We start from the raw sequence: 23,901 nt of genomic DNA, 5'->3' as shown, positions 1-23,901 counted from the left end.
GGGACCCAAATACGTTCCCTGAAGCCACAGCATGGACTAAAAGCGTGATACTTCTGCCATTGGGGCCTCCTCTTCTGGCTGTCTCTCTGAGGCCTGGCCTCATCCTCAGGTCTCTCACTCTGGTATCTCCCAAAGGCAAGGGCTTGTGAAACCTGATCTTAAAGTCCCCCTTCTCTCCCACTGAGATTGGTTTCATTCTGGGGCATCTAAGAGACCAAATATGCTATGACACAGGGTGAGGGTGTGTGTGTGTGGGGGTGACTCAGGTGGTAGTGTTTGTGGTGCAGGGATAAGGACCTGAGTTGAGTCTCCAGAATCTATGCTAATCAAGGGGAAGATGTAACTTGTTTGTAATCCTAGTGCTGAAGAGGCAAGAGGATCCCTAAGGACCCACTGGCCAGCCGGTCTAGAATACTTGGTGAGGGACCCTGTCCAAAAAAATACAAGGTGAACCGTGTCTAAGGTGTGAATGACATCAGGGATCTATCTCTGGCCTCCAAACACCAGCATACACAAGTGCACCCACACGCACAAAGGAAATTATAAACATTGGAATTTGTACTCTGGGTGTGCACAGGCCGAGGAGCCGGGGTGAGCTCTACAGGGAACATGGGCTCTGTGGCCAGTACCATCCTGCCATTAGTGCATGAGTACACGGGGAAATATTTAGAAAGGAGCTTTAGAAGTACTACCTAATGGAATGTTGACAAATGCAAAGTTCAAACGCAACTTCACTCACTAAACAGGTCTTAATGATATTAAAATATCTTCAAATATAGCGTCCAATCTGAGGCCACTTGACTGACAACATGAGAAACATGAAATGAACTCCAGTGAGTCACAGCTCAATCATGCAAGACACTATTATACAGACACCAAATAATATTTTAAATATTACAGTGACACAGAAAATGTCTAGAGTATGTTTAGGGCTTACTATATAAGAAAAAAAATCTAAGAAAAATAGAAAGAAAGGTTGCAAGGTTAATCATCATCATTAATTTTGGTAGCATTTCCAGAGAGTATTTTTGTTTGTTTTTACTTTTTAAAATTTCTAGATTTATACAATGAGAACATTTTATTCTTATAATCACTGAAAAGCTTTAAATGTGTTAGTTTTTATAATGCTAACAAGATGTTTAGAACATCCATAAGCTCATGTTTTTTCTTCAATATGTGGTCATTAGCTTCATTATGAAAATTAATATTACCCAACTTCTATTAATGGAACATGTATTAACTCAAGTCATTTGGAAGTAATAAACATAAGATCCAAATCCAGTACCGATTTAAGACAACAGGTACTATTCAAGGAACTGACTAATGTTCTGGTAACTTCTTTAGCTAGGCTATATAGAATTCAACGGCTGAGCAGATTTCATGGTGTTAAATATGTTTACAGTGTGAGTTTTAAAATATATATATTTAAAAGTATATATATAATTCTATTTAAATATATATTCAGGTATTTTCCTACTTAGCTGCAGAGGGTATCACTCTCAGATTGGCAGTAAGAAAGTCTCCAAACTGAGGGCTGGGGAGATGGCTCAGCAGGCCATGTGTTTGCACATAAGCATCAGGACTAGAGTTTGGAGCCTCACACCTATGTAAAGGCTGAGTGGGCGGGCCTCATGGTCCATCTGTAATCCCAGGATGCAGGATGTAAAGAAGGGACATCCCCAAAGAAAGCTAGACTAACCACATCGGTGAGTTCTGGGTTCAAGTGGGAGATTGCCTCCAGAATACAAGGCGGGAAGCAATCAAGGAAGACACCCGCATCATCCTCTCACCTACACACTCTTGCACACCCACATATATGCATACACTCATGTGCAAAAAAGAAAAAGGCACATAATCATTAAACTCGCCACTGATACTGAGCCTGCCACGGAACTGGGGGTGCAGAAGAGAGCAAGTGGCTTGAAATGCGGGGAGAGGGGCAATTTTCTTTACAGAGAGGAAAAGATATCTGCAAAGGCCTCGCTGAGGACAGAGGGGAGGAAGGTGGCGCCACCCTGCCAAGCAGCAAGAAATGCTCAGGTGTGATGGTTTCCATGAGTTCTTGAAAGCCAAATGTGGGCTACCACCACAGCATGAAAGCCCTAGAAACTGCAGGCACAAAGGCCAGCTGTAAGCTGCTCTGTAGGAACCTGCCTTGCACTCCTGGGGTAAGTCAGGGGCAGGGCTAGGGCCGACAGAAGCCTCCCACAGTATAAAAATCAGACGGAACAGCAACTACCAAAAAGAGGATGTGAGCAGATGGACTCCAAAAGTGACATCCTACAGCTTCTGAACTCACCACTGGTCCATGAAAAAAATACTCCAGGAAATTTTTGGATGGATGCTTAAGAGAGAGAAGGGGGAGGGAAGAAGGGAGGGAGGGAGGGAGGGAGGGGGGAGAAGGAGGAAGGAAGGGAAGAAGGGAGGGAGGGAGGAAGGGAGGAGGGGAGAAGGAGGAAGGGAGGGAAGAAGGGAGGGAGGGAGGAAGGGAAGGGGGAGAGGGAGGGAGGGAGGGGGAGGGAGGGAGGGAGGGAGGGAGGGAGGAGGGAGGGAGAGGAGAACATCAGGCCCAGTGGTCTCAATTGACAACATCTCTAAATTAGGATGTTGAGTGGGCTTCTGGGAAAAAGAGCAATTAACAAATGATGCAGGCCACAGGGCCAGGAACAGTGTTCAGAGTTTTACACACTCGTGTCTACTCATCTTACAGACTATCTCCATTTATAGATGAAAAGGCAACCCATGCGAAGGATGCATTGGACCCCAAAGCCTTAGCACATGCTGTGAGATGCAGTACATCCTGATTTCTGAAAGATCTTGAAAAGGCATTGGGAGCAGTGAAGAGGAGTGACTGATGGTCAGCTAGGCAGCTCCCACTTACTTCACTGTGACCCTAAAACACCCCGACTAATCAGCGCCGTCATGCAGCTTGTGCTGCTGGATCCACACACTCTCTCCCCCCCTCGGCATTCTGGTCTATAATAAAGAGGCATAGCTTATTAAATTTATGTTATAGAAAACTGGCACTAACAGTTAAGATGATAAATGGCCAAGACAGAATTCCCAATTATCTTGAGGCTGGAACTGTGGTCTGATCAATGAGGAAAATTGCAATGCCTTGCATTTAGATACACAACCATCAGTCATGGACACGCAGAAAGAAGACCTGGCAGGCATGATGTATGCGAGAAAGCCAGGGAAGTTTAATGGACTGCCAGGCTCATGTCAGCCAGCACCCGGGGTCTGCTGCTTAAAGGGCCCACTAAAGCAGAGATGAAATTTGTGGAAGAAAATGTCCTATCCCAGGAGGCTCCTGTATACCTTCGACCAGTTGCAAAAAGAAGGTGGTGACCAGGTGACCAGTAGAATGAGGAAGTAGTTATCAGGTCCCCATGACATCTAGAGCAAAACATACACTATTGCTTGGACAGACTTACAGGAGTAAAAATTACGTTTTTAATTTTAAAATGTGGATGGATGTGCGTATTCATGTGTATATGACTATATGTGGACTCAAGAGGACAACTTCATATGTCACTACTCAGGAGCTACCCACCTTTATTTTTAGTTTTTCACTTACTTTGAAATGGGGTCTCTTATTGGCCTAAAACTGAACAAGTAGTCCATGGTGGCTGTCCAGCTAGCCTGAAGGATCTCCCTGGCTCTGCCTCCCCAGTGCTGGGATTACAAGCATATCACCACACCCAACATGGTTTGTTTGTTTGTTTGTTTGTTTGTTTTTTAATGTAGTCCCAGGAAGTAACCTCAGGCCCTTGTGCTTCCACACAGCTCTTGAGTGACTGGGCTATGTGCGTATGTATGTATATATGTACATGTATATATCTATATATAGTGTATATATCCCAGTCCCTGGCAGCTACCATTAAACTGTCAGAGCACCTGCATAGGGATTCAGAGTGACTGACTAACAGCACACACGCAGCTTCCTACCAACTCCTGTGTCCCACTAGGGTTGAGCCACAACCCACTTCCTTTCTGTTTCTAGAAATATCAGGAATGTGACTCGTGATATCAAGACCAACTTTAACATGACTCAGCATTCACCACAGCTAGGATTCTATAACTTTATGAACTAAGAACACTCTTCATGTCTCAGCCTACATGTGGGCCATTGGAGTAATCACATATCAGCGACCCAATACTGTGACTACAGGACCAAAGGGCGACTCAGTCTCATCTCCTGAGCAATCAGCACAGTTTCCTGACACAGGGAACACTGAGCACCTGGGAATCAATCACCTGCTCAGCTCTGCTTGGGGACATCCCTTCATTTCAAAAATACCCTTTCCAAACTTTATATCAACTTCCATGTTCCTGCCAGAGGCAGTATCTTATGCCAAGATATGACTCACATTTTACTATAGCTTCAAGTTTTAGAAATCCAGAAAACTAGGCCTTGGGAACTGCTCCTCATGATGTCTTCACATATTTCTCACTTTGGCTGCAACCCTTCCCTAGGCCCCATCACTTCATAGTAACTGTCCCCATCCCTCCCATCTTCTCCCTCCTCTAACCCCGTGTTCTACATGCCATGCGACTCCACTTGTGTTCATTCTACTGTCATAATGAAGTTTCCTAGAGAGAACATGAATATGAATGTGTGTAAGAGAAAACAGCATAGCCAGGGCTCTTTTCATCCCTCCTCAAATTAGCTGGCAGGGGGTTATATAAGAGCAGGACAGCATGTCCATCTTCACACAGATGAAAAGGAAATCCACTGATGTCTACCAGCAGCCTGACACACAGCTGGAAGAATGAGGTTCAGTGGGGCTGGCAGAAATAGAGAGCAGGGTGAGCAAAGGTAGACAGGAATACAGAAAGGGTGGTTTCCATGGCAACATCAAGACCATCCCTGGTAGGGAGATGAGGCTCTCCCCCAGGACCAGAATGAAAGACAGAGAGGCAGGCCAAGCTGTACAAACAGAATCAGCTTACCTTAATTAATTAGAATTCCATGTGCATGAAGGAAAAAAAAAACACACATCCTTAATAAGTCATTGCGGGGGCACCCACCTCTTACCTCTGACTGAGAAGTTTAGAGATGGACCCATATAAACAGAAAGACTTTATTGAAAACATTTTGTGCTTTCTCTTTTAAAAGTCATTATTTGGCTGCAAATGCATCATTTTCTTCTTTGGGGTTTCAAATAACTACAAATGTGCATTGCATAATGACCCTCTGGCAGGCAGCAAATTCACATCTTGTTGCCTTTCATGGGAGGAAAATGCGTTATGAAAACAGAACAACAGGATTTTTTTCTAACCAGCACTTCCTTTATCAACATTGTGCCTGTATAAGGCAAAGCCAGCAGGCTGTGCAGGCAAACCTCTCAGGTTTAGAAGCCATGACTCCGTCAACAAAAAAGGCTAGAATACAGCTTCCCTGCCTTCCTCACCTGAGCTGAGGAAACCTGTGGTGGTTGCATTGTTTAATCTCTGTGCTGAGGACAGAACTGAGGCTTCCTTCTCTAAACCTAAGGGTCCTGAGTAGGGCAAGGCACTTATTCTTTCCAGATCCTTCACTACCCAGATGCAAGAGAGGGAAGAGGTGTCGGTGGGTTTTGTAGAGAAGGGGGCATCTCAGGAGAACTGTGCTGAAAAAAAACTTGCCAATGGCTATTGGTTTTCTGTGTTCAGCTGCTGACCTGGAACTGAGTACACCAGGAGCATGATTCAAGATCCTGTCTGACATCACAGTGAATGGAACATCAGCTTCAGGTGTCACTAGCATTCCCCTTTTTAGTAGCACCATGGGTACCAAGGCACAAACTCACCAGACTCTATTTGCCCAGCCTCACAATGCCTAGAAGTCAGCTAGCCCTGAAGACTGGCTCTTAGGGAAAATGAAAAGTGAAGACAATCCACATGTTCTAGGTGGTTTAGTGCTAATGAAGCCAGTGGGTGGGGAAGAGACAACTGGTCAACCCCAGACAGAGCCTGAGGAGGGACTACAGAACAAGCAAGGGCCGGGCGGTGGTGGAGCACGCCTTTAATCCCAGCACTTGGGAGGCAGAGCCAGGCGGATCTCTGTGAGTTCGAGGCCAGCCTGGGCTACCAAGTGAGTTCCAGGAAAGGCTCAAAGCTACACAGAGAAACCCTGTCTCGAAAAACCAAAAAAAAAAAAAAAAGAACAAGCAAGGGCTCTGAGGCCCAGCCAGGGAAAGCATGATTCCTCTGCTGATTTCTTTCAAGCCTCTGGTTTTATGATTCTCTGTGTTCTTTTAAATGCAATGCAGATTTTCCCCTTGTTCTCCTTTTCTGATCATTTACCATGCAGAGCAACGTCAAAGGAAAAATATCAACACAGGCTGCAGGGATGCCACAGGCCAGTGGCTAAGAGATGAGTTTGCTACCTCCTGCTTGTCCCATCTCTTTTTCTGTTTTTCTTTTCCTTTGGGGTTTTGAACCATGATGATTTTACACTCTAATCTAGGCTGGTCTTGAACCTGCCATAATCCTTGCCTCACCCTTCCAAGCATAGGGGGTTTAGATATGAGCCACCACGTCTTTTTATCCCCCACCCCCATAGTTTCCAGTTCTTTCTAACCCTTCCTCTTCTCTGGAACTTTCTCCTCTCTTACTCTGTTAGTGTTGCCATTGCAAAACACCTGAGACTAGGTGATTTTTTTTTTAAAGAACAGAACTGTATTCTGTATAGGTTGGCAGGCAGGGACACATGCCAGAGAGGGTCAGCCTCTCCACTTCCAAGATGGCAACTGGTCACCGCAGACACCAGAAGGGACATAGGTCATCCCCTGACATAAAAGAAAAGCAGAGGAGAACATGCCTACTCTCTCAGGCCATTGCTACAACGGCAATGATCCATCCATGGCCTGAGCTCCTCACAAAAGGCCACACTTCCCCAAAGTGCTGCTTGAGCTCCCAGCACGTGAGTTTAGGCAACACACTCAGGCCACGACACTCCCCTTTTCCCCATGCTCATCCACACTCCTCCCTGTCCCCATGCCATCACATCAGTCTTGTCAGGACCACAACAGAGCTACAAAGATTTCTTAATCCAGTTGTAACATGTATTAAAAGTCCCTTTAAAAAAAAAGTCTCCCCCACCTCTTTAGCTTTTAAGGTCATGGACATCAACCAGAGAGCGGTGGAGGGACCTGCTTCCAGATAGACCTGTCAGCCAGGGAGGCCTCCAAGCAGATGCAAGGGAAACAGAAACCACCACCACAGAGGAGCAGATACAAATCTCCCTCCAGCCTAGCTAAGTCAACCTCATAGACCCAGCATACCACTCCACTTCCAAGACTCTTACACCAGCATCAAAATAGAGTTACTTCCATTTTCCATAGAAAACAAAGCCAAAAAGAGAGAGGAAGAAAAAGTTTTCAGTTGCCCAAGGGAAAATAGTTTTTCCACTATGAAATGGGAGAAGTTTGTTTTTTTTTTTTTTGTTTTTTTTTCCTCATCACAACACTGGGAAAGGAAATCTAAGGGCCAATATGGCACTGGGGGCTCTCTTGTCTGGTATCTATGACTTCACATACCAGCGGCATCCTACCACTTGAGATCACAAAATACAAGGGGTACATAGGTACTTTATCTATGACATCATATTTTAATTAAATATTAGAAATCAAAAGTGCTGAAGGCATTTGATTACAGCTTATGAGAAGAAAAACAAGAAGTGCATTCAAACTTTATACGCTATCTGTGATTGACATTGCTTGAAAACCTACAAAGGATTAGTCATCATTTATACCAAGACAGGACTTGAGCAAAGCTGAATAGGATTGCTCTTTGCAAAAACATTTCAGAGAGGATTTAAACAAAAAGGCAATGATTTGCAAATTGAATAAGATGTTCCAAAAAAACCAATGTGTCTTACCTTTGACCCAACAAGAGTGTAAAGCCACTGGATGGTCTCACTGTGGTTGATGACTCCATTCATCCCATCAACATACAACATAATCTGCCCCAGTGCTGTAGGCAGGGAAAAGAAACAAAGAGATGTTATGGGTTTATACAGAAGGATAATCTTCAGTGATCAGGAGGTCAACTGAGATTTTCATCACATTAAGGGACCTGTCTGTTGGGAATCAACTCTGAAGGTAAGTGTGAAGATCTGAAATTGGCTGAATCTTATTTCAAAACTAAAAGCAGTGAGGGCTGTTCCTGGCATCAGTAGGGTATAACCAAGGCATTGAAATCAGTGATTGCTGGGTGTATGCATCTTGATGTGTAAACACATGCTTTTTCATTCTGATGTACACATTGTCCAAGACAAGACAAAGCTGTATATGAGATGGCATCCGGAACCAAGAGGGCACACAAAGTTTCCAAAAACAACCAGTGCCCCAGGCTGCAGTCAGCAGGTCTCATGTCTTTTAAAACCATCCTGTGTGAATGCATTTCTATTCCCTTATAGAAATGACATCATCACATTTAAGTGTTACTTGGAAGTTTCTTAATTATGATATGATGTTTCTTAAAGATGATATGATGGAAAATGTCAGACTTGAAAAAAAATCATCTACCGGCTAAACCTGGAAGCACAGACTTGTGATGCCAACTACTCTGGAAGATGAGGCAGGAAGACCACAGGTTCAAGGCCAGGGTGTCCAACTGAGTGAGACTGTCTCAAAATTTTAAAATTTCAAAGAGGGCTGAGGTTGTAGCTCATTGATAGAGTGCTTACCTAGTGTGGACACAGTCCTGGGGAACCCCCAAAATAACCTTTCTTTGTTTAAGAAAACAAAACCACTCTATTATCATTCTCCAAGAAGAAAGTGCAACATACTCTTTTCAAACATCTCTATTAATATGGTAATATATTGTGTACCCTAATAAAATTTGCCTGAAGATTGGAGAACAGAATAAGCCACTAAATTAGACATAGAGGTCAGGCAGTGGTGGCATACACCTTTAATCCATCTGAATCTCTGTGAGTTCAAAGCTATCCTGAACTACATGAGATTGACTAGGGGAGAAATAGAGCCAGGAAATGGTTGCATAACCCCAGTTATTTGGGAGTCACATGCCTTTAATCCCAGCACTAGGAAGGAATTAATACGGCTGGGCGGAAAAAGGTACATAAGGCGTGAGGAGACAGGAACTAAAGCCTTTTGGCTGGATCCCTTTCAGTAGAGAACACTTCTGGCTGAGGACCCAGGGGCTTTCAAACAGGACTCATGGAGTTAGCGAGGTGAGATGTGGCAGTGGCTAGTTCCTTTGTCTCTCTGATCTTTCAGCATTTACCCCAATATCTGGCTCTGGGTTTTTTATTATAAGACATATTAGATTTCGTGTTACACATTAACATCAAAATAATTTTGGCTGTAGACAAATTGGTGGTGAATATCCAAATGAAGCGGGTTCCCTTAACTTATGTCTACCATCCTAACCACCTCTCACCCATAAGCAGTTGACATAGCATCAATAGCTTTTAAATTTTATTTTTAGCAGAACATTTCATTTTGAAAATTGGAAATTACAGAAAAGTAAACAAAATAATCCCTAATCCCATAACTTAAGGATAATCATTTTAATGTACTGACACACTTTCTTCAATACAAAGTTTGCATGTAGGTTTTAGGAAATAATCTACAAGAAATGGCATTGACTGAAAAGAGTACAACCCAAAATAGGGACAGTTCAGGGATCAAGGTAGACAAATATGTGTGTGTGATATCAAAAAATCCAGCATTACCCACAAACAAAGGAGCAAACAGACAAACAGACATTCTAAAGAAAGCCGCATCTGAATACATAAAGCTTTAAAAAAAAGTATTTGGGGTACACTCAAAATGCAATAAACATTACATAATCGGTTCATATGCTAGCCGGTATCTAAATGCTGGAGATATTCTTATTAAAAGCAGGATTTAAACAGGCAGGATGGCTGGCCTTCCAGGTGTCTATGCTAAAAGACTACATCTTCTTTACATATTTCTTCACACGGTTTGAAGAACCAGTCTTAATAATAGGCCTCTACATTAAACACACACACACACACACACACACACACACACACACACACACACACACAAATAAGCAAGCAAAGCTGTTCCCCGAAGTGCCATTTCTATGGCAAGTAAAACCTAACACCTGTCGCAACCCAGCACACAGAGTAAGCCAAAGCCCCATCCTACCCTGTAAAATGTTTCTGTTCAGAGAATTAAAAAGCAAGCATAAAACTTTAAGCCTCGCTTAATTTAGCAAGACAGTCCAATCTGCATTTATAAAAGAGGAATTCATTACGAGGTGCATGTAACTCAGTGGGAGGGGCCTTGCTTAGATCTGAGCTGGGTCTGTGGCATTGCCAGGTTGGGGGGTGGCAGGGGGGCCAGGGGGGAGCAGGGAAGGCTGACACAGGAACTGTTAGGACTGAGTGCATGGTCTCTTCTCTTTCTATATTTTCCCACTGTGCACATCATGATGCTTCTGCAATAGAAAAGCAAGCAATAAAGATAAAAAACAAGGCAAATGAAATATGTGATGGGTTTTGCAGCTTATGAACTTTTCACGTCTGTCACTTCCTCCTTCAGAAAGGCCAGTCCTGACTTCTGCACAGTCAGTCTAAGGCCACAGGGGGTGCTAACTGGACCCTACAGCCCCTGGAAAAGTTCAGCCTGTGAGGCTCACCCTCCCCACACAAAGTCTGGAGTGACGGTTTCCACCTGAACTGCTCAGGGGCCTCTGGTAACTGGACAGTAGATGTGAGAAGCTGAGCCGCTGCTACAGAAAGAGACAAGCAGATGAGGATTTAAAACCTGTTTGATTCTATCAGCTTCTCACAGTGGAGGTGGAGCTTACCAGAATGTTCTGTTTAATGACTTGGCCTAACATCTGGTTAATCCAAAACCTGCCCTTCAAACAGATGCTTAAAATGCTGGAGCTTGCTTCCTGCAAAGCCCACTCTAGACACAAGATGGCACTAATGAGACTCCACTGAGCTGATACTGCAAAATCCATCAATAGCAAAGACTCTCCAACTAGAAGCCTGAGAACAAAATCACACAAGAAGTAGATGTCATGGTAACACACCTGTGTCTGGGTCACAGAAGCCAGGTGTTTGGGGGTTTTTGTTTGTTTGTGTTTGTTTTTGTTTTTTTGTGATTTATGTTTTCAAATACACAGAACAGACAAAACAGGGTGATGAGTTCCAAAAAGAGGTCCCTTGGGAACCTTCCTTGTTTTGCCACCAACGGGACTTAGTGATTTTTCTATGTTTCCATATCTAAAAACTGAGACAGTAACGACGAGATGCCCACTTTGCAGGAGCATTGGTAGGGACCAAGTTAGAATTCTGCCCAGACATCATTGCCCCTCAATGTGTTCCTACATCAATCATGCCCTGGCTGGAAGTGCTTGATGAACACCATACGCTCAAAGCCTGAGGCCCCTGCTGCTCACCTCTCTCAGGTGCAGGGCATGGGATTCCATGGTCCTGCCTGACCCAGAGTGTCCAAAATTTTTCTCTTAACACAACTGTTATGTTTTAGGTTTTATATTGAGCTATATGATCCATTTTGAGATAAATTTATACAAAGTTTAAAGTTCTATTTTTTTTTAATTTAACTGTCAAATTGATTTAAGGCCATTTGTTAAAGATACTTTTTTATTTATTTCAATGCATTTGCAAATTAGCAAAAATCCATAGACTGTGTTTATGCATGTCGATTTCTGTCCTTTGATCTATTTGCCAATATCACATTATCTCAATTATAGCTCCCTGCTGTTCAATATTCTTTTGGATATTTATGTTCCTTTTCAAGTAAATTTTGTACAAAGTCTGGAAGCAGTTTGCCTACATCACAAAAAAAATCCTGCAATAGGACTGAGGAGATGGCTCAGTGGTTAATGTTTGTCACGCAAGGCTGAGGAGCAGAGTTCAGATCCCCAGGTCTCACGGAAGTGCCTGGAAGTCCACCTGTAATCCCAGCCCAGGAGAGAGCAAACTGGGAGGCTAGACTAGCCATACAGGTGAGCTCCGGGTTTGATTGAATGACCCTGCCTGAATAAATGAGGAGCATTCTAGATGATACCCGATATCAACTTATAGCCCCTCCCCCACACACACACATGGAAAAGGAAAAGGACACATGGAACGTTAAGGTTTATAGATAAAATCTGAGAGAACACCTTTAGCAAGTGAGACTTCCAATCCACTAAGTTCATTAATGTGGGTTTCCTCTGATTGCTTTCAACTGTGCTTAGCTTTCAGCTTTAGATATGGAACATATTTTATAGTTTTGTTTCCTAAATTTATAAATAGTTCCCATTCTTTAAAGCTATTGTAGATGGTTTTGAGTTTTGTTTTTTTTGTTGTTTTTGTTCATTTTTTTTTTTTGTAGTTTTTTCATTCCCCATTGCTTATTAGGAGATAGGAATAACGGCTTTGGTGTATTGTTCTTGAATCCTATAACTTCATTAAATGCATTAATTCTAGGAGGCTTTGGCTTTCTGTTTTGTTTCTGTAGATTCACTTATACTGCCTACACAGGCAATAATGTTATATGTGAAAAAAAAATTTTGTTTCCTCCTTATCAAACCATACCTGAGCCTTCCTTGCTAGGCTAGTTAAGACTTTGTGTTACTAGTCAGCAGGAGTGGAGAGAGTGGACGCCTTTCCTGTTCCCAGTGTCAAGAGGAAGTCCATTTAGATCTTCACCATTAATTATAATGTTAGAAGCGTGTTTTCATGACTTTCTAAACAGAATTCTGGGAGGTTTCATGATCACAGATGGTTGACGGCTTGTGTCAGGAGGCTTTTTGATATTAACTGATGTGAATGTGGTTTTTCTTCGGGCTGCTGATATGATGGTTCACGCTGCCTGAATCTCAGGCATCAAATGAGCCTGGTACCTCATTTGGTCACGGTGCATTATTCTTGTTATTTGTTGCTGATTTGATTTGCTAACATCTTGTTAAGGAGTTTCGCATCTTTGCTCAGGATACAGATTGGTCTGGACCATCCTGTCTGTCTGGTTTTTAGATCATGGGGACTCTGGCTTCATGACATGAGCTGGGAAATACTTCTCTTCGTTTTTTCTGGATGAGATTTTATAACATCGGTTTTGTTTTGTCTTGAAATGTTTGGTAGAACTTGCCAGGAAGCCATCTGGGCCTAGAGATTCTTTTTTAAAGTTAACTGTAAGCTATTTTCTTTTGAAGTTATCATTAGCAATAGTTAAAATGTCTCAGCTTATCTATCTCCATCTAGGGTTTGGTAGTTTGTGGTCGGTAAGGAATGGGTCTGTTTTTCTAAGCTGTCCGTTTTTTAACTTGGAGTTATCAGTAAGACTGTGCAGCTCAACTAGCCCTGTAGGTCTCATCTTTCTTTCTAGTGTGGGCAGCTCTGTTTTCTCCCACGGCCCCATTACTCTTGATCTATTTTATTTTTCTTTCTAAATAACCAGCTTTTTGTCCCTGATTTTTCTAATGTTTCAATTTCAATATTTTTCCATTATTATTTTCTTCTACATTTCACATTATTTTTATTCTTCATCTTTTTTTAAATTTGGTTGTTTATATTACTTTCTTTTCTAGCATAAGCCTATGATGTTCTAATTTTCTCTCCATGTATCACATCCCACAAATTTTGACACAGTGTCTCTTCATTTGGTACAATCTATTTTCTAATATCCTTTGAGAACTTCTCCTTGACACGTGGGTGATTCTGAAGTGTGTTAATTTCAAGTGTTTGGACATATTCCTATTTCTTTCTGTCACTGATTTAGTTTAATTCCATTACAACCAGAAAACATATCATCTGATTCCAATTCTTTAGATTTGTTATGGTTTGTTTCATGATTCAGGGTGTGACCTGTCCTGATGACTGTTGTTCCTGTATGTGAAAATGCATATAGTCTGCTGCAGCTGCGTGGAATGTTCTGGAAATGTCCCTTAGGGCTAGCTGGCTGGTGACGCTGTCCAGTTCCGAGATAGCCTTGCTGATTTTTATTCTATCGGGTCTGTTGATCATCAAGAGGGAAAAGTGAACTCTCCAAATGAAATGGGGTTTTTCTATTCCTTATTCCAATTCTTTCCACTTGGGCACCATGGATGTTGGAGGCCTAGTTGTCTGGAAGAGCCAGCCCTTGTGTACCAGTGACATCCTCTTTACCATTCATTGCTCTTAACTGTACTTACTCACAGTTATGTGGCCACTTCTGTGTTTCATTTTGATTAGTATTTGCATTTTTTGTCCATATCTCTTTGCTCTTGAACTATGTATAGTAAGATAAGTTTCTTGTTACACTTAGTTGGGTCTTCTTTTGTTTGTCTATCCTGATAGGCCTTGCCTTTAATGCTGTGACTAGACTACTCACATATCACACTATTGTTGATGTGTTCGAATTTAGGTCTATATGCTAATGGGAATATCTGCTAACTTACTAATTCTCTTTATTATATGATTCATCACTAACTCTTTCAGTCTACTTCTTTGCATGGACTTTTCACTTTTCTATTTCTCTTCTACCTGAGACACTTTTATAATGCTATTTTTAAGTCTTTCACAAACCCAGTGTCTGCATCACCTTGGCACTGGGATCTACTGGTTTTTCCTTTCCCAACAAGATGAAACTTTCCAAGCTTATTGCATGACAAGGAACTTTGGCTTAGATCCTGGATAATTTGAAAATTGTGTCAAGAAACTTTGGCTTTTGTTTAAGTATCACAGAAAACATTGCAGTTTGATTTAAGCACACAGCTCACCTGACTCAGTTTGAGCCCTGAGTTCTGACCTTCCTTTCATAGGCTGTGGCTCCCCAAACCAGTGGTTTCCAGCCTTTGTTGTGTATCTGGACTGACCCTGCAAAAGGATCATATGGTGGCCAGAATGGGACCTGGGCTGAGGTTTATTTTGTTTGGCTCTCTAAGTCTGGTCCTGTGTGAGGATCACAGAATGGCCAGTGGGGGCCTGGACTCTGTTTAACCTTGCTTAGATTTCTAAGTCTCAGGTGAATTCTTTAGGGCATGCATTCACTCAAATACAGTTTTTGATGAGCCTGGGATTCATATAAATCTGACACATGTATGCGTGTGCATATGTGCGCACGTGCACACACACACATACACACACATACACACACATACACACACTCCCCTTCCCCAGTATCTCCTTGAAATCTCTAGGTCATCTGAGGTGCCCCTTCTGGTTTTCCAGCCAGAAGGCAGGCATATTTAACCTTCTCTGCCACTTGCTATCTGTAATAGTTTCTACACCAGATGTCACCAGTCCCATCCTCTTGTAACCGATATCTCTCCTAAACAGACTATTAGGCATCCTCAGGCTCCTGCTTTTCCCAAGTGTCCCCACAGCTGGCCTCACCTAGGGATTACTTGGGGACAGTGGGGTTGGCAACACAGAGAAGTAAGAATACAGGCATTTGAGTGTTTGATGAACACACCATCGGTTTGATGCCATTTCACATTCTAGACTTCTTTCCCAATTTGCTGTTAACATTTATTCTTGAGCCTTCAAATATTTGCTCCACGTCTCTTCCCTCAGCAGCTGCTTTCAGCCAAGAGATGGGCTGTGTGTGTTTACGCCATCTCACCCACGACCAAACTAACTCCTGTTCTGCATGCAGAGGAAGTATCGCAGCCTCACTGAGGACAGGGGCAGCAAGTGAACCCTGGGCTGGGGTCCACTCTGACTCTTGCCTCATCATTTAAGCCTCTGATTTGCCATCCTTCCTTTCTTCATCTTTCTCTTCCTTTCCCCCTTTCTCTCTCCTCCCCTTCTATTCTCCTTCCTGCAGCTTGAGACCCTTTCTTCCGAGTAAAAGTAGGCTTGGCCCAGGGCACAGGTCATTTCTAGGGGCTTTGCTGGAAACAGCACTGAGAGGCCCCAACTGTCCTCCATCTTGACTCTAGACCCTCCTCACCCTGCCTCCTTCTGGGGTCCTCTGGGGCCCTATTCCAGCACGCAGCCCTCAACCACCCAGGCTCCAGCTGGAGTCCATTTCACACTTGCAATTTTAGACAACACTAATGAGTTGTGAAATCAGTTCCATGAGTCTCAACCAACAATGTATTGTTTCTAGTAAATAAGAGAGTGGGAAATAGAGTGCCTTATGCTTAGGGAGGAAAGAGCTGTCCTCCTTTGGTTGTATTTTATGCAATGTTTTTATCCTGCAGGTCTTCAACCGATAATGCTTGGAATTAACTGTGCCAGACTCAATGCCCTTCCTCACTTTCCACCTCGAGAGAGTCAGTCTCTCGATTCCCTCTTCAGTTTGCAACCTGTGGGTCGCGACCCCTTTGCGGATGGCATATCAGACATCCTACATATCAGATATTTATATTATGATTCCTAACAGTAGCAAAATTATAGTATGAAGTAGCAGTGAAAATAATCTTATGGTTGGGAGGTCATCACAACAAGAGGGACTGTATTAAAGGGTCGCAGCATTAGAAAAGTTGAGAATCACTGGTCTAGCAGGTCTTGAAGTCACTTTTTCTTCCTTCTAACACTGCTACATGTCTAGCTTTCACTGCTGATACAGAAGTCAAGTGTGTTAACCCTTTTAGCACTTCTATAAAGTTCATTGTATAACTGAGTTACAAAATTACACACACACACACACACACACACACACACACACGGGGAGGGGGGGCTGTTAAATAAGTTTCTGATTTCATGTTAGGCCACACTTATGACTATCCCAGGTCACATGTGTGCTGTGGGATGTTCTGTATGGCAAATGTGTTGCTCTGATTGGTTGGTAAATAAAACACTGATTGGCCAGTAGTCAGGCAGGAGGAAGTATAGGCGGGACAAGGAGGAGAATAAAGCTGGGAAGTGGAAGGCTGAGTCAGAGACACTGCCAGCCGCCACGATGACAAACAGCATGTGAAGATGCCAGTAAGCCAGGAGCCACGTGGCAAGGTATAGATTTATGGAAATGGATTAATTTAAGCTATAAGAACAGTTAGCAAGAAGCCTGCCACGGCCATACAGTTTGTAAGCAATATAAGTCTCTGTGTTTACTTGGTTGGGTCTGAGCGGCTGTGGGACTGGCAGGTGATAGAGATTTGTCCTGACTGTGGGCCAGGCAGGAAAACTCTAGCTACACATGTGGGCCACAGGCTATGGGTTGGACACACTTTCTTCGTATGAAAGGAACTGCTGGTCTTGGCTAGTCACCCCCTTCCCAGTACACACTAGATAGCTGAAGCTGAAGAATGTTCTGTTTCCCTCTGGCCTAAGCACAGAGTCCCTGGTTCCACACTGCCTCCCACCCCACAACCTTCCTCGCATCTTGTTCAGACCACCTGGGTTCCTATCTCTGAGCCTTTGTCTGGAATCTCAGGATTCCAATTCCAAGCCTGCTAATATTCAGCTAGGTGCACATGCCTTATGCTTATATAAAGTACTTAGAAAATACACATTCACTCAACAGACTAGATACAGATCTGAATTGTATTTATTTTTCTTTGTATATATGCACACATGCACAAATACACCTGTGTACACATAGAGACCAGCAGTCAAAGCCAAAGCATCTCCAATCACATTGCACCTCATTGTATGAGACAGAATCTTTCCCTAGATCTAGATCTCAACAATCAGGCTAGACTAGCTGACCTGTGAACCCCAGGAAACCCCCGTTTCTGCCCCCAACACCGAAATTACAGGCACGCACCTAGGTTTTTACATAGGTTCCTGGGGAATTGAACTTGAGTCCTTATGCCTTGTGCAGCAAGCACTCTGCCCTTGGAGCCCTTCCCCAGCCTGGGGTTTCCTCTTTCATTTTGTAAATTTTTGCACTGGTGGGTATCAAAACAAGGGCCTTGCACATAAAACAAATGCTCTACCACTGAGCTATATTCCCAGGCCCGACTCTTCCTTTTAAAAAAGAATTTCTTACACATTGAACACGCTGGAGAATCCAATCCAAACTTAGCTGTTTGCCTGCTTGTTCACGTCCTTTGCTTTAGCCAAAGATACCAAAAATGCCATGGCCCAGTGAGGAGGAAATCCCTTCTTGGCAGAGGCACCAGACTTTCTTGACAAAGAGCTCTTACACATTGCCGCCCCGGGTCATCTTTTAATCAAGCCCTCATCCATTCTTTCACTCTTCGTAAAAAAGATTTCTTTTTCATTTTTAACTTTCTGTATACATGCATATCTGTGCACATGTGAGTGCCAGTGCCCACGGAATCCGGAAGGCGGCATTAGATTTTCTGGAGCTAGAGGCAGAGGTGGCTGTGAGCCATCAGACACGGGTGTTGGGAACCAAACTCAGGTTTGTTCTCCTCATGGCTGAGCCACCTCCCCAGGCTTTCACTCTTTACGGCAGAGGCCATAACAACAGTGGTTGCTTCTGTTGCTTTTCAGGAACTTGAAGGCCAACTTTGGCTGATTTCAAATTGGCCGAAGCCCCCACACCTTCACCTGGGCCTATGCAAGTGTCTGCTGGGTAACTTTTGACATCAGAGGGACAAAGCTCTACCCTTAAAGTACACCAGCCCTGGCATTTTTCTGAAGATCTGTCCCATGAAAATGGATTGCACACATGCAGAGCACCGACTTTCCCTGACTCCAGTCATTTCCTAGGCACTAAATCACCTCTTTTTCTGTATCTGAAACAGCTTTATGCCCACCCTAGGGGAGGAGGATTGGAACTTGGGGATCCCTCTTCCTTGTATCTGGCCACCTTATAAATAAACTCTTTCAGTTACTGGTATAATATACAAATGGGCCTAAATCAGTAACAATGTTTTAGAATTACTCCATAAGACATTTCACCATTTGACAATGTAACTTGAATAACTCCTATTTATTTCTACTAAAATTATAAAAGAAATGCAAATTCTATGAAAAAGTCAAGATTCCCTTACCATAAACAATATTCAGCAACCAGGTAAATGTGGGTGGGGACAACATGAGACTTGCCCATGGGAATGGAGACAGGGATGCTGTCATGGGATTGGAAACAGATATTACTAAAAGGCAGCCAGTATAAGCATGGAGAGTAATGAGGCTTTCTTCAACTAGAATAGAGTGGGACGCTGACCACCTGCTATGACTTCTCAAATTCAAGTTGGCCTTAGAGAGCAGTGTGTGTGCAGAGGCACACACACACCATGACTAGTACTCAATCCTGTCTTCCGGGAAGGTTTTTTAATTTGAAGATGGGATTCCAGCCTACTTTAATCAGATCATTGAAACTCACTGTGAACTCTGAAGTGGATTTGTTCATCTCTAATTTCCATTATTCACCAGCCCCCACCTCTATAAATACTGAAAAAGGAGGATGGTAATGTAACCATTTTTGGAACGAAATGAAGACCTCGCAGTTCACGTTATTATTATTTTCCTCCACTTAATTGTCTGGCCTAAATAACAAACCCAGCCCAGTTTTCCCCAAGGGCAACTGTCAAAGAAATACTCTTTCAACACCGATTACTCCATGAAAATTAAGTAGAATAAGCTGCCAATTCTGGGCTAGAGACAGGAATTTAATCAGCACGACGAGCTCCAATGAAGTGTCAAAGTTCTGGGTTCCCTGCTTGCATTTGAACAGAATTTACAATGCAAATTTTCCAATTTTAGAAAAGAATGCTAATCTTTTCCCACTCTGGAATGTTGATGTCCTTTTTAAAAAACTCACCAAGATAAAACTGCAGTTACAAAACAACAGGGTGAAGGTCTTCTCTGAGCACTTGGAAGCTAATTAGTAAGAGTGGGAAGAGCCCTGAAAGATTCCTCACAAGAGTCTTTCTGGTCAACCTTCCTTTCCCCAGGAAGTCATGGTACCAAGTGATCAGCCTCTTCTTGCATGTAACGCCATGCAGAGAACTGAATGTCTGGCTTCTTTACCCACCTCTCCACCTATAACACTTTAAATCCCATTCTCACCCTTACAGTTGGTTTCAAAGACCCTCATCGGCCACTAGCACAGAAATGGCCTCATAATATAAAGCTGTGAACGTCTTGACGACATCTATGTGCCCGGATCTCTTTCTGTCTTTCCTAGTCTACATTTCCAATACTTTTTAGATAAGGAAAACTCCCAAATGACAAAACGTGTCATAGATTAGTAGGGTTTGAGTCTCCAAAGCCTTTTGGCAGATTCCTAGATCCTCTATGGAAAAAAAATACTTGTTTTAATTTTCTGTTTTGTAATGATTGCCAAGGACCTACAGCCCATGAAATACCTGTGGGCACTCACAGCTGTCCTATGGTGACTTGGGCAGAAAGGAAAAGATGGAAAGACAGAGAGCAGAGCATCGAGAGCCAGGATGATAGAGGTCCCCCTCCTGAGCTCAAGTTCATCATAGCTTTTCCCACATAGACCCGGGGCAGCACTCTGGGTCAGTGACAAAAGCCTGACCAGTGACCCTGGAAAATGTAGCTTCTCGTACTGGAGAGAGTTCATGAAGTAAGCATACTGAGAGGAAGGATTAGTCCACGAATGGAATCCTGCCTCCTCGCTCACCTTCTAGAGGCAAGAGATATGAAATATAGAGAGTGATTAAGCCCAAGCAAGCAGGACAGGGTTCATCAATATCCCAGATCATAGACGTGCAGGACTTTTGTGAGCCTGAGAAACAAGAGATGGTTAGAGGAAGAGGATGAGAGGCATGGCTGCCGTATGAACATCTGTGGCTTGCAGAAGATGGACTTGAGTCCTGGATGTGAGGAGCAAAGAAGTATAGGAGGGGTCCTCTGGCTTCTATGCTCAGGGAAGGACATCACTAAGGAAAACTCAAAGGACTTGGATCCAGGGACAAGCGGACTAGCATGGTGACATAAACCCTCTGCTACTCTGAGGAAGTTACTGACCTCAGAGCCACAGCTATGCCGTTGTCTTCCTGAAAGGAAAACAGCGTGGATCCATCCCATTGTGGAGGGAGGTGGTATGTGCTTTAGAACAGCACAGCAAGCTGATGGGCAGGGTGTTTCTGCTGATGCTTCAAGGCTGATTAATGTCTGCGCTTCACCTGTGTCATCTGAGAGAACAGAGACTTAACCTGAGGACTCCCAAAGCTCCCCAACTCCAAAATTCCACATTTTCCTTCTAACTTTACTCAAGGTGCTTATGGGGCTGTAATTCACAGTTTGGGGCACTAGGGAGCGCACTTCTATTAGGCATTACCACCTGTAATACGGAGCTTCTCAAGTGCCACAAATTATTAACAAGCAACTTTATGTAGATAGAGCATCAAAAAACAAAAACAAAATACAAAAAAATGCTGGAACACACTTTTGTGAATTTTTTTAAAACAACAAAACATATCCAATATATTAATTCTGTATTTGTATTTAGAATTTCAACCATTGAATTTTAACTTTCTTGAAACCCTCAACCTAATATATGCGCCAACTTATTAAAATTCCAGTGGTTTCTAGGATTCTTCATCCGAGACATAGTCCCTGGGGGACGTGCTGTGTATCCTATCAGAAGGCTGCAGAACCCGTGTCTTGTGACTACCTTACAGCTAGCGTCCCAGCCACTGACACGGCACAAGCCAGGCTCTGAGTTCCTAGGCTACTCAGAGAATACTCATTGTGCTGCAAGTCTTGAGTCACCTCTCTCCTAACCCTCCCCTGGGGCCTAGCCTCCACTACCTGAGTTATATCTACATGTGGGTGTGAGGCTGGCTTTGGTGGCTGTGAAGACCAGCATTTGGTAAGGATACTCCTAACCAGGCTTTCCCAGATGGACTCAGTACCATTCACCTGCTTCTAGCCAAAACCAAACTAAAGAGAAGCATGGGAAAAATCTGAGTTCCAGCGTCCTGAAGACGACCCCTCACCTTCTCCAATGAGATGGGGACAGGGACAAGGTGGTGACGCTGCTCCTTGTCCACCCAGTCTGTTTTCTACGCTCTAGGTTGCTTACACTAGTTTTCCCACGCTGTCAGTGCACAGCTAGCTGTACACAGATACACGCTTCACAGTTTCAAAAACTCAGTCTGAGCGTTGTGCGACCATCCCCACATCACGCAGCACAGTCAAGGTGAACAACCCAGGATGAGACCTTCATTTCCTCTTGGAATATTGACTGTACTGAAGACCTCCAGAAGGGGATTCTTCCTGAAAGTGCAGATCCAGGACGGTCATCACTGGCCCAACCCCCTGCTTGAATCTAGACTCTTTGTAAGCATTATAAGTTTGCTTAATGTACTTTAATGATGTTATTTGATGCTCCAGAGCAGTGCTTCTCAACCTTCCTAATTCTGTGACCCTTTAATACAGTTCCTCATGTTGTGGGGACCCCCAACCATAAAATTATCTTTGTTGCTGCTTCATAACTGTAATTTTGCTACTGTTATGAATTGTAATGTAAATATCCGATAGGCAGGATATATACTCTGTGACCCTCCAGGAGTCACAACCCACAGGTTGAGAACCACTAATCTAGAGCAATACCAAGACATGCCCACACAGTCAAGAACAAAAGCCCTCCTCCTGGCCCCATAATCACCTTCTAGCCCAAATTTGTTGGTGTTCAAAGAAGGAACATGAAGAAAAATAACATTTCTTTTAAAAGATGAAAAATATGCAGTAACTTAACCTCTAGTGATTATGCAAATACACTATTATCTGGCTTCCAAAACTGAAATATATATGCATTATAAACAGGTATAGATGCACTTGCTCTGTGGGCACACTTCATTGTGAAAAAACGTCAGATACGTGCCATAACACGGACAGACCTTGACAAAAGACATTTTGATGAATGGATAAGCCAGACACTACAGGACCCACATGGAATGCCTGCACCTACATCAAATGGCTAGAAGAGCTGAGTTCAGAGAGACAGAAAGGGGCCGAGGGGCGGGAGACGAGAGTTATTGCCTAGCGGGGGGCAGAACTTGTTTAGGGTGATGAGAGTATTAGAAACAGTGGCGGTGATGACAGCATAGCAGAGTGGTGACAAGTGTCACCACAACCTGAAATGACCGACGTGGTTGTACAATGTACACATGTTGAAAACACCATCACCACACGAATGTCCAAGATGAAAAGCATCACACAAAAACATCAAGATAAAAATCCCATCGACAACACTTCCTGGCTGAAAACAAAGGCCCTAATAGAAGAGAGTCTTAACAGTGAGGAAGACGGTTGTGACCTCAGGTGTCCTGGCTTTCTGACCTGACCTTGGCCCTCCTGGGGCTGGCAGTGAGTCCCTGCGCCCTGATACAGATGAACCTTACAGCCCTTGCATGGCGAGCAAGGCGGCAGGCGTGAGCACCCCCACCCATCCTGCCTTCTTGGCCTGTGTAGTAGATTCCATCTATTTAATAGCTATTTCCTGGCAGCTGTAATTACACACTCATTAGCAGAGAATTGTTTTGCCATCCTGAGAGTCAGGACTGGTTGCCGATGATTAGTATTTTGTTTTCATTTCTATAAATACACATGCATTTCACATGTCATCGCTACCGAAACTGAAGAAATACTTCAGACCACAAAGTCTCTACAGGAATGAGGAGTGGAAAGCTGGTATTGGGGGAGAAGAGGGGGCTTACAGACCACAGGGGCTTACAACCCTTCACAGGCACAGGGGCATCAACAGGTGTTCAGAACATCTGTGACCCAAACTTCACACAGTGGGGAGTATACACGTGATTGAGAAAAAAAAATGTATTCAAAGGCTCCTTAGGGAGATGAGCATGAAAAAGAAGTTTACAATGCTTTAAAACTCTACAGTTAAATAGTTTCCTTAAAGACAAACACAAGCCCCAGCTGTTCACACACATACACAACTGTAAGAAGAAATTCCGGCTCAAAGTCCTCACCAGCCTTCTCCTGGGCTTCTTGGTCTGTTCAGCCCAGTGGGAACTGTCTGTGAGGGGCAAGACCCTCCATTTTTCCTGCACTCTTGGCTTTTCTGAGATTGACATGCCCACGCACTCACAAGAGGAGTCCCACTACTTGCTGAATGCCAGGCT

The 23,901-nt window shown here is 43.4% G+C and overlaps 1 protein-coding gene across 1 annotated transcript in view; it reads right to left on the bottom strand.

Moving 5' to 3' along the window:
• The window catches only part of Fhod3 (formin homology 2 domain containing 3), a 428,818-nt gene that overhangs the window by 159,272 nt on the left and 245,645 nt on the right, over positions 1 to 23,901 (bottom strand). The window contains 1 exon segment of the mRNA XM_059246707.1: positions 7,868 to 7,962. Coding sequence (XP_059102690.1) covers positions 7,868 to 7,962 — 95 coding nt within the window.

Source organism: Peromyscus eremicus, chromosome 19, assembly GCF_949786415.1.
Source record: "Peromyscus eremicus chromosome 19, PerEre_H2_v1, whole genome shotgun sequence".
NCBI classification, from domain to species: Eukaryota; Metazoa; Chordata; class Mammalia; order Rodentia; family Cricetidae; genus Peromyscus; species Peromyscus eremicus.
Note: the sequence above shows the minus strand (reverse complement) of the source record. Positions and strands in the feature narration are given on the sequence as shown.